This window comes from Notamacropus eugenii, chromosome 5, assembly GCF_028372415.1.
Source record: "Notamacropus eugenii isolate mMacEug1 chromosome 5, mMacEug1.pri_v2, whole genome shotgun sequence".
In the NCBI taxonomy this organism is placed as follows: domain Eukaryota; kingdom Metazoa; phylum Chordata; class Mammalia; order Diprotodontia; family Macropodidae; genus Notamacropus; species Notamacropus eugenii.
In genome coordinates this window covers 7,209,812-7,220,949 of record NC_092876.1, presented here as the reverse complement: position 1 = coordinate 7,220,949, position 11,138 = coordinate 7,209,812, and the positions used below count along the sequence as shown (strand labels likewise).

Below are 11,138 nucleotides of genomic sequence, written 5' to 3'. Positions count from 1 at the left end.
GATGTTTGGAATACAGAAACCTTGACTTCTATGTCTTTCCCTTATGGTAGCATTGTTCTTCCTCATCTGAAAGGATGGGAGAAGATATCTGTTCATCAAGAAAGTAACCTTCTATAGTCTTATTTTTTTCCCCTTTTTTGGGCATTTTCCCAACCAGTTAGTTGACTTTTGGGTCCTTTGTCAAGAGTAGGATATACTCTGGGAATCTGTGAGATCTCAGTTCTTCCAATGTGGCACGATCAAGAGTGTACTGCTCTGGACGCAGAGAGAGATTTTTGTGCCCAGTATCTTTGTACATAAGTCTCCATAGCCACCTGGCCTCCAGTTCCCAAGTCAGCACTGGGGGCTGATTTTCAGATAAGCTGGATGGGCAGCGACCACATTCAGTGCGAGACGAAGACCAGCTCCCCCAGGGCCTCCACACTGGGTGGAGGCAAGAATCAATCTTCAGTGCCCCCAGGGGTTTTAACGCTCCAAAAATATATGCGGCTGCTGCGAGTAGCCTCTGAGTCGGCTGCCTGCTGCTGGAGCTATGGGAAGGCCCTTCTCCCTTCTGGAAAAACCCACTCACTGACCTTTGGAGCCTGTGGGTTGAGGGATCTTAGAACCTGCTGCTGCTGGGACTGGGGATTCCACGGCTGGAGATTCTGCCCCCAAGGGCTGTTCCCGCATCACGGGGCCAAGGCTGGGCTGGGCTCTGTGCTCGGCTCCACGTCTGGTGCAACCCACATTCCTGTGGGCCTTTCAGGTCACCCAGGGCTGGAAATCTCCTCCACTGTGTTGTTCTCCACTTCTGCTGCTCCAAAATTTGTTGAGAGTCCCTCTCTACAGGTACTTTATGGGCTGTGAGGGAGACCTTGCATATGTGTGTCTTTCTGCTTCACCATCTTGGCTCCACCTCTCTCTGAGTATGAAATTTTGAAACTAAAACTATCAACTTCATTTATATTATCCAACTTTATGGAATACATATTGGATCATTTTTATTTTACTTTAATCTTGTTCTATATTGCCCTTTCTACTTCAAAATTTTGGCCATTTCCTTTTGTTGAAAGAAAACTATTTTTGGTAATTAACTTTCATTTCATATTGGTCTTTCCTTATTTAACTCTTTCTTTACATTGCTTTATTTCCTATGTTGGCTTAATTTCTATTGGTTTCTTGATTATTTTTCGCTGTCCTGTTTTTTGTCTGTACATCATACTGTTTCTTTAATACTGAACAAAATTTTCATTATTAAATTTCTTTTTATTCTCATGAGTTTTCACTGTGATAAGTTTTACTCATTTTTCCATGTTCATGACATTCTAGTGATTTTTATATTTGGTACTGGTGCTGTTGATATCTGAAGTAATGTGTTATCCTTTTATATGTTACCTTTCACTGAATTACTTGCAGAATACATTTTAAAAGTTTCTTTATGAATTGTTTCGTTATCCTTAGAACCATTCTTTATTTGCTGCAATAAGTTCTTATGTATGGCATATGATTCCTCTGTTTCTAAATATATCTACATACATTTGCTCCAACACATGGTTAATAATTTTCCCTCCGTGTTTACTTAAGTAACATATTTTCTTTCCATTAAACTTTCTTTATATTTGTATTCAGATCTAGTTTCTTTTATTTTCTGTTCAGGTCGTTCAATTTTAATTTTATTTTTGTTGATTCCATTTTAAACTTTTGGGTTAAAATTGAACATGCAGTTTCCTAGACTCATTGCTTACAGCTAGTAAACTGAAAAAAGTCTCCTAATGGACTAGGTAAATTGTGGTGCTCCTCTTATGCAGAATTTTAGTGTTTACATATCTGTCCTCCACTCACTACCAAAGGAAAATTCAGAAAATACAATCATGGTGAGGATCACAAGTCTGAATTTCCAAATAGGAAATGATCTCCAGGAATGTTAGAAAATTTTCTTCCTTCTTTCCTTCCTTCCTTCCTTCCTTCCTTCCTTCCTTCCTTCCTTCCTTCCTTCCTTCCTTCCTTCCTTCCTTCCTTCCTTCCTTCCTTTTTTTCTTTCTCATCAAAAGGAGTACATTGTAGGTAGGATGCACAGACCATTTTTTAATACCCTAAGTTATCCTATTTTCCCCACCATATATAATGCAATAAGAATTTTAAGAGTTATAATAGCAATACTAGTCAATGTAGCCCCATCCTTAGAGAATACTCATCTTCCCTTCCTGGTGTTTATAGAAAGACTGCATTGGAATACCCTGCTAGTCCTTATTTCAATAAGTTAAACTTTTGGGAGTTTATTTCTAGACATTGTGTAGCTGAAGGTACTGTGGTAATAGTAAGAAGTTTTCTAACATTTAAAAAAATATATGTGTATATTTTTAATTCAGTAAATTATTTTAATACTCATTGTTTTTACCTTACTTTGTAACATGTCCAATTTTTCTCCCCATCTCTCCTCTCCTCCTACCTTCTAATACCTTACACTCTTATTACCCCACCCTCAATGTACCCTCCCTTCTATCACACCCCACCCTTCCCTTATCCCCATCTTCTCTCTTTTCTTGTAGGGCAAGATAAATTTCTGTATCCCATTATCTGAGTTTCTTATTTCCTGGTTATACACCACAATAATTCTCCACATTCATTCCTAATACTTTGAATTCCAACTTCTCTCCCTCCCTACCCATCACCACTGAGAAGGCAAACAATTCAATACAGACTAAATATGTGTCGTTTTGCAAGACTTCCATAATAATCTTGCTGTGTAATACTAACTATATTTCCCTCTGTCCTACTCTATCCCTGCTTGTTTTTTTATTCCTTCATTTGACTTTGTCCCTTCCCCACAGTGTTTATTTCTAGTTAATCTCGTCTCCCATTTGTCTTCCCTTCTATCACTCTCCTCACCCTACTTGTTACCTACTCCCCTACTTTCCTGTAGTGTAAGATAGATTTTCATACCGAATTGAGTGAGCATGTTATTCCCTTCTTAAGCCATATGTGGAGACAGTAGATTCACTTTACCCTCTCCCCTTCTCCCTTTCCTCCTCCATTGAAGAAGATTTTTCTTATCTCTTTTATGAGTTAGAGCCTGCCCCATTCCATTTCTCCCTTTCTCCTCCCAGTATTTTCCTCCCTCATCCCTTAGTTTTTATTTTATTTTTTTGTGAATATCATCTCTCTGATTCAACACAATCTATACTCTTTGTCTATGTGTGTGTGTGTGTGTGTGTGTGTGTGTGTGTGTGTGTGTGTACAATCCCTCCTCCTACCCAAATACTGAGAAAAATCTCAAGACTTACAAATATTTTCTTTCCATGTAGTGAAGTAAACAGTTCAGTTTTAGAAAGTCTTTTATGGTTTCTCTTTCATTTTTACCTTTTCATGCTTCTCTTGATTCTTGTATTTGAAAGTCAGATTCTCTCTTCAGTTGTGGACTTTTCATCAAGAATGCTTGAAAGTTCTCTATATCATCGAATGACCATTTATTCCCTTGAAGTATTATACTCAGTTTTGCTGGGTAGGTGATTCTTGGTTTAAATCCCAGTTCCTTTGACTTCTGGAATATCTTATTCCAAGCCCTTCGATCCATTAATGTTGAAGCTGCCAGATTCTGTGTTATTCTGATTGCATTTCCACAATTTTTGAATTGTTTCTTTCTAGCTGCTTGCAGTATTTTCTCCTTGACCTGGGAATTCTGAAATTCGGCCGCAATATTCCTAGGAATTTCTCTCTTTGGGTCTCTTTCAGGAGGTGATTGGTGGATTCTTCCAATATTTATTTTGCCCCCTGGTTCTAGAATAGCAGATCAATTTTCCTTGACAATTTCATGGAAGATAATTTCTAGGTTTTTTTTTTGATCATGGCTTTCAGTTAGCCCCATAATTTTTAAATTGTCTCTCATGAATCTATTTTCCAGGTCAGTTGTTTTTCCAATGAGATGTTTCACATTATCTTCTACTTTTTCAAACTTTTGGTTTTGCTTTTTAACTGGTTGGTTTATCTCATAGTCATTCAATTCTCTGAACTCAATTCTTTCTTTTTTTATTAATTTTATTTATTTTTAGTGTCCTACAATCACTACCATAAAGCTTTTTCCCACTACCTACCCTCCATCTCCCCACTCTCTCCCCAAGATGGCATACAATTCTATATAGGATCTACACATGCATTCCTATTGAATACATTTTCACTATAGTCATGCTCTGAAGAAAAACGAAAATGAATGGGAGAAATCATATAACAAAAGAAAACATAATTAAAATAAATGATTTGCTATGTTCTGCGATTGAATTCGATAGTTCTTTCTCTGGATGTGAAAGGCATTTTACTTTAGAAGACCATTGGGATTTTTTTTTAAGCCCTTGCATTGCTATGAAGTTCCAAGTCTACCAGAAAAAAACTCTCACACACTGTGGTCGTTGCCATGCACAAAGTTCTCCTGGTTCTGCTCCTTTCTCTCAGCATCAGATCATATAAGTCTTGCCAGGCCTCTCTGAAGTCTTCTTGTTCATCATTTCTTATAGCGTAATAGTATTCCATTACATTCATATACCATAACTTATTCAGCCATTCCCCAATTGATGGGCATCCCTTTCATTTCTAATTTTTGGCCACTAAAAAGAGTGCTGCTATAAATACTTTTGTACATGTGGGATCCTTTCCCATTTTTATGATCTCTTGGGAGTACAATCCTAGAAACGATATTGCTGGGTCAAAGGGTATGCACATTTTTGTAGGCCTTTGGGCATAGTTCCTAATCACTCTCCAGAATGGTTGGATGAGCTCACAGCTCCACCAACAATGAGCTAGTGTTCCAACTCTCACACATCCTCTCCAACATTTATCATCTTCCTGTTTTGTCATGTTTGCCAATCTGATAGGTGTGGTGTGGTACCTCAGAGTTGTTTTGATTTGCCTCTCTCTAATCAAAAGTGATTTAGAGCATTTTTTCATATGATTATAGATATCTTTAATTTCTTCTTCTGAAAATTGCCTGTTCATATCCTTTGACCATTTATCAATTGGGCAATGACTTGTATTGTTGTACATTTGACTCAGTTCTCTATATATTCTAGAAATGAGGCCTTTATCCCCAAGATTAGCTGTAATCGGTTCTCTCTTTCAAAGAACTATTTTGTTCAGTGAGCTTTTGAACTTTCTCCTCCATTTGGCTAATTCTGCTTTTTAAAGCCTCCTTCTCCTCGTTGGCTTTTTGGATCTCTTTTTCCAATTGAGTTAGCCTCTTTTTGAAATGTGTTATTTTCCTCAGCATTTTTTTGGTTCTCCTTTAGCAAGGTGCTAATTCACTTTTCAAGCTCTTCTAGTACCTGAGACCAGTTTATGTTCTCTTTGGAGGCCCTGGAGGTAGGGGCCTTGCCTTCCTGTGACAGTATGCCTTGTTCTTCCCCATCTGAAAGGATGGAAAGAGACACCTGTTCACCAAGAAAGTAATCTTCTATGGTCTTACTTTTTTCCCTTTTTTGGTCATTTTCCCAGCCAGTTACTTGACTTCTGAATCCTTTGTCAAGAGGATGGTTCTTTTGTCCCTCCTTTCCCCAGTGCTGTGTTCAAGGCTGAGATGTGACTCAGCTGCTCAATATCCTTGGGGCTTTGGGTGGGGGCAGGGCCTTCACTTAGGGTTGAAGTTCAGATCAGTTGCTCCCTACAGCCAGAGATTTTAAGCTGAGCTGCTTGGACAAGGGACCAAGGTTGCTTCCTGGCCACTGTCACTGCCTGCAGTCTGCTGCAGCAGCCTCTGCCATGGCCTGGGGCTATTGCTGGAGGAACTCATTCCCTCTCACCCTGCTGGGAAAGCCCTCTCACACTGACCTTTGGAGCTTTTTTGTTGCTCGTGAGTTGAGGTATCTGGGACCCTCCCTGCTGTTCCCAGCCTCCTGCCCAGAGGTCTGTTCAGGTCCTGTTCCTCCCAGTCCTACATGGTCAGGGCTGGGCTCTGCTTAGCTCAGCATCCCATGCTGTAGACCTTTCCTGTCAGCCTTCCAGGTTACCTTTGGCTGGAAACCTCTTTCACTCTGTTGTTCTGTGGCTTCTGATGGTCTAGAATTTGTTGAGAGTCATTTTTTACAGGTATTTTGTGGGTTATGGGGAAGAGCTAGAGTATATGTGTCTTTCTACTCTGCCATCTTGGCTCTGCCCACAGTTTCCTAACTTTTTAAGGAATCAGTAGAACTAATGACTCAAGAGATGTTGAAGCCAAATGGGGACACTATTTCTTTTTAAAAATTTATTTCTTTTAAGTTTTCATTATTCACTTTCACAAAATTTTGAATTTCAAATTTTCTCCTCATCTCCCCCCTCCTCCCACCCCAGGATAGCATGTATTCTGATTACCCTTTCCTCCAATCTGACCTCCCTTCTATCACCTCTTATCCTTCCCTTCTATTTTTGAATAGGGAAAGATCGATTTATATATGCCATTGTCTGCCTCTCTCTCTCTCCCTCTGTGTGTGTGTGTGTATATACATATGTATATACGCTATTCCCTAGTTCCATGTTGAAACAATTTTTAACATTCATTTTTAAAACTTTGAGCTCCATATTCTCTCCTTTCCCCTCTCCCCACTCACCCTCATTGAGAAGGCAAGCACCTCGAGATAGGTTACACATGTATAGTCATTCGAAACGCTTCCCTAACAGTCATGTTGTAAAAGATTAACTATATCTCCCTCTATCCTGTCCTGCCCTCCATTTATTCTCTTCTCTCCTCTAACCTGTCCCTCTACAGAAGTGTTTGCTTCTGATTACCCATTCCTTCAGTCTGCCATTCCTTCTAATTTCTCCCCATATCTTATCCCCTTCCCCCCTGCTTTTCTGTAGGGTAAGACACATTTCCATATCCAATTGAGTCTGTATGCTAATCCCTCCTGAAGCCAAATACAAGGAAAGGAAAGCTCCCTTATTCCCCTTCATCTTCCCCTCCATTGTAAAAGCTCTTTCTTGCCTCTTTTATGTGATATGATACACACACACATATATAAATATATATATGTATACACACACATATATACATATACATATACATATACATATGTATATATATATATATATATATATATATATATATATATATTCCCTCCTATTATCCTAATATTGAGAAAGGTGTCAGGAGTTACAAATATCATCTTTTCATTTAGAAATATCAACAGTTCAATCTTAATAAGTCCCTTATAGTTTCTCTTTCCTGTTTACCTTTTCAGGCTTCTTTTAACTCTTGTTTTGAAAGTCAAATTTTCTAATCACTTCTGGTCTCTTCAACAAAAATACTTGGAAGTCCTCTATTTCATTGAAGTTCCATTTTTCCCCCTGAAGTATCATACTCTGTTTTACTGGGTTGGTGATTCTTGCCTCAAATCCTATCTCCTTTGACCTCTGGAATATCATATTCCACGCCCTCCGATAACTTAATGTAGAAACTTCTAGATCTTGTGTTATCCTGATTGGGTTTTCACAATACTTGAATTGTTTCTTTCTGCTTGCTGGTACTGTTTTCTCCTTGACGTGGGAATCCTGGAAACTGCTGTATTCCTAGGAGCTTTCCTTTTGGGATCTCTTTCAGGATGTAAGTAGTGGATTCTTTCCAGTTCCATTTTACCCTCTGATTCTAGAGTATCAGAGCAATTTTCCTTGATAATTTCTTGGAAGATGATGCCTATGCTCTTTTTTTATTATGGCTTTCAGATAGTCCAATAATTTTAAAATTCTTTCCCCTGTGTCCATTTTCCATATCACTTCTTCTTCTAACGAGATATTTCACGTTGTCTCCTATTTTTCTGTTCTTTTGATTTTGTTTTATAATTTCTTGATTTCTCATGGTGTCATTAGCTTCCATCTGGTCCATTCTAATTTAGAAGAAATTATTTTCTTCAGTGAGCTTTTGGACGTCTTTTTTTCTTTTGGCCAATTCTTCTTATAAGGTATTTTTCTCCTCATTAGTTTTTTGGATCTCTTTTTCCATTTGGGTTAGTCTAATTTTAAAGACATTAGTTTCCTTAGCATTTTTTATGCATTTCCTTTAGCAGGCTGTTGACTCGTTTTTTATGATTTCTTGCATCACTCTCATTTATCTTCCCTATTTTTCACTTACTTCTCTTACTTGATTTTCAAAATCTCTTTTGAACTCTTCCATGGTCTGAGACCAATTCATAGTTTTCTTTGAATCTTTGGATGAAGGAACTTTAACTTTTTTTTCTCCTTCTGGTTGGATGTTTTGATCTTCCTTGTCATCGATGATGTAAGAAAATAACTCTTCACTGAGAACATAAGAATCTATTGTCTGTTTCTTTTCACCCACCATTCCCTCATCTTCCCAGTCAATTATTTGAATTTTGGGCTCTTTTTTTAAATTAGGAGGTCCAGAGGCAGCTTCTGCTTCAGCAGTGGGTGTCACAGTCCTGGGGCTGAGGCCAGAGAGGGGGCCAGGGCTGGGTCTGGGACTGGGGCTGGACCATGCTCCTTCTCAGCCAGGTGAGAGACCCTTTCCACTGACCTTATAAACTGTCTTTGGTGTTGTGTATTGAGAAGTCCAGAAACCACAACAGTCACCAGCGATTCAGTCTACTAAGAGCTGTTCCAGCTCCTTTCATGCAGGGCATAGTGACACACTATGCTCCACTGTCAGCCCTGTGTGATAGACCTTCCTGTCAATCTTCCCAATTGCCTTGGCTTGGAAATTTTCTTCAGTCTGTCATTTTGTTATTTCTTCTGCTCTAGAATTTGTTTAGAGTAATTGTCTACAGGTTTTTTGAGGGATTTGGGGGGAGAGCTCCAGCAGATCCCAGCTTCTGCTGTACCATCTTGCCTTCACCCCCTGGGACCTCACTTCTTTACAGTGAATGAAGTTGCTCTGTTGTGAGTTTCTCATTTGGAAGATTGGGTAGCTGCCTTTGTCCCATCAAGTCAACATGTGTTTTGTGAACGCATAATACTTCTTTTTGTCCTCAATTTACTCTTTCCTTAATTGAGGTTAACTTAAGTCCAAGAAGGCAATGGTCAAATGAACTGAAGGTCCATCAGAATCTTCAGAGTTTCTATCTACAACTAGAGTTATTAGCAAAGTTATTAGGGACAGTAGTACCCATAGAAAGCTACCAACATAATACGGTATCTCTTGCTATTATTTGCTTTCTTCTTGTTCTCCCTCCCCTGCTTCATTGAGAAGGCAAGCAATTTGACATATGTCATACATGTGTAGTCATGCAAAACTCATTTCCAATTAAGCCCTTTTTGTGGAAAAAATACACAGACAAAAAAATCTCAAGAAAAATAAAGAAAAGCTATCTTTGATCTGCATTCAGGTTCTACAAGTTCTTTCTCTGGAAATGAGCAAACATCTTTCATCATAAGCCCTATGAAATTGTCTAAGATCATTGTATTGCTGAGAATAGCTAAGTTAGTATATATAAATCATATATAGTATATGTACGTATGTTTATTTTATATATTTATGTATACTATACTATGTGCATAATATATACGAATTATATGTATATATACACATATGTATACATGTATGTATATATATATATATACTATATATAAATTATAACACAATGGTGCTGCTACTGTGCATAATATTTTCTTGGTTCTGCTCATTTGACTTTACATCAGTTTATATAAGTCTTTCCATGCTTTTCTGAGATCATCCTGCTCATCATTTCTTCTTTTTAAATAGTATTTTATTTTTTCCCACAATTTGAAATTAAAAAATTATTTCTTATTTCTTCTCTTTTTTCTTTCTCCTTCCTTCCTTTTTCTCTGTGAACAGTTTTATTTGAGTCAATGTGAAAATCATTTTTCTTGATTTAGTTCTAGGTATTGTCTTCTTCATCCAGACAGGAGCAGGTATACTAGGAAACTTCTTTCTCCTTTGCCATTATATCATCGGTTTCCTAAATAGGAACAGGCTGCGGCCCATAGACTCCATTTTTTTCCACTTGGCCTTGGCCAACTCCATAGTGCTTATTTCCAAAGGAGTCCCTCAGACAATGGCTAGCTTGGGGCTGAAAAATTTCCTGGATCGTATGGGGTGTAAACTGATTCTTTTCCTCCACCGAGTGGTCCGTAATGTGTCTCTTGCCATCGCTTGCTTTCTGAGTGGTTTTCAGATCATCATCATCAGTCCCATTAAGTTTTCACTATGGCCAAAACTAAAAACTCAAGCCTCAGATTATATTATCCCCTTTTGTCTTTCTTGCTGGATACTACACATACTGATGAATAGCTTTATGCTTATAAATATGGAGAAGTTTATGGAGAGGAGTAATAACACAAAGATATGGAATATAAGATTCTGTACAGAGCTTGCTCCAGCATCATTCAAACTCTCAGTATTTGTAATTGTATACTGTATTCCTAACTTCCTGTGTGTGGGTTTTATGGTCATGGCCAGTGGATACCTGATGCTTCTCCTGCAGAGACATCATCAGCAAGTCCAGCATATTCACAGCTCCAATCAATTATCAAGAAGGTCTCCTGAGATTAGAGCTACCTGCACCATTTTTGTGTTGGTGAGCACCTATGTTTCTTTCTACTCAGTCAATTCTCTTTTGTCATTTTTTCTCTTTTTTTTTTGATAAATATTATCAGTGGCTGATTCCCACATCAGCCCTCTTGGCTGCATGTTTCCGAGCCATCAGTCCATTTGTGCTTATTAGCCAGGATTCCCAAATCCTCAATTTTTTCTACTCACTATGGGGAAAGAAAAGATTCCAAGAGTCTCTTTTTCCTTGATATTCAACTGCCCAATATTCCGTTTCCACTCTTACAAGCAGATATCTTTAAGAAACTGATGAGAGCAGGTCAGTACATGATAGGATCAAAGAATCATGTGGCTTAGAAACTAAAAGGGACATTAATGGTAACAATAATCATCATCATGATCATCATGACTTGCATTTGTATAGAGTTTCAAAGTCTGAAAATTATATATAGTCTCCATTTAGTCTATCTTGGTGTCCTTCAACTGTGAACTTCCCTATCTAATACATTTCAGATTATTTTGCACTCCCCTTTTTGAAATGTTTATTAAGTATTCTCCCATTTTAGAAATTGATTTTGTCATAGAACTGAATGAGATTTTGAGAACAATAGTTTGTACTGTTCGTGGAGGGACATTGAGAAATGTATATCAATTGCTTCTGCATATGAAGTAC

At 38.1% G+C, this 11,138-nt stretch overlaps 1 protein-coding gene across 1 annotated transcript; it reads left to right on the top strand.

Moving 5' to 3' along the window:
* The first annotated feature begins 366 nt into the window (after positions 1-366).
* LOC140507310 (vomeronasal type-1 receptor 3-like) lies at positions 367-10,716 on the top strand. The gene is given in 3 exon segments (XM_072615425.1): positions 367-586; positions 9,763-10,547; positions 10,549-10,716. Coding segments are annotated over 3 exon segments (1,173 nt in total).
* The last annotated feature ends 422 nt before the right edge of the window (positions 10,717-11,138 follow it).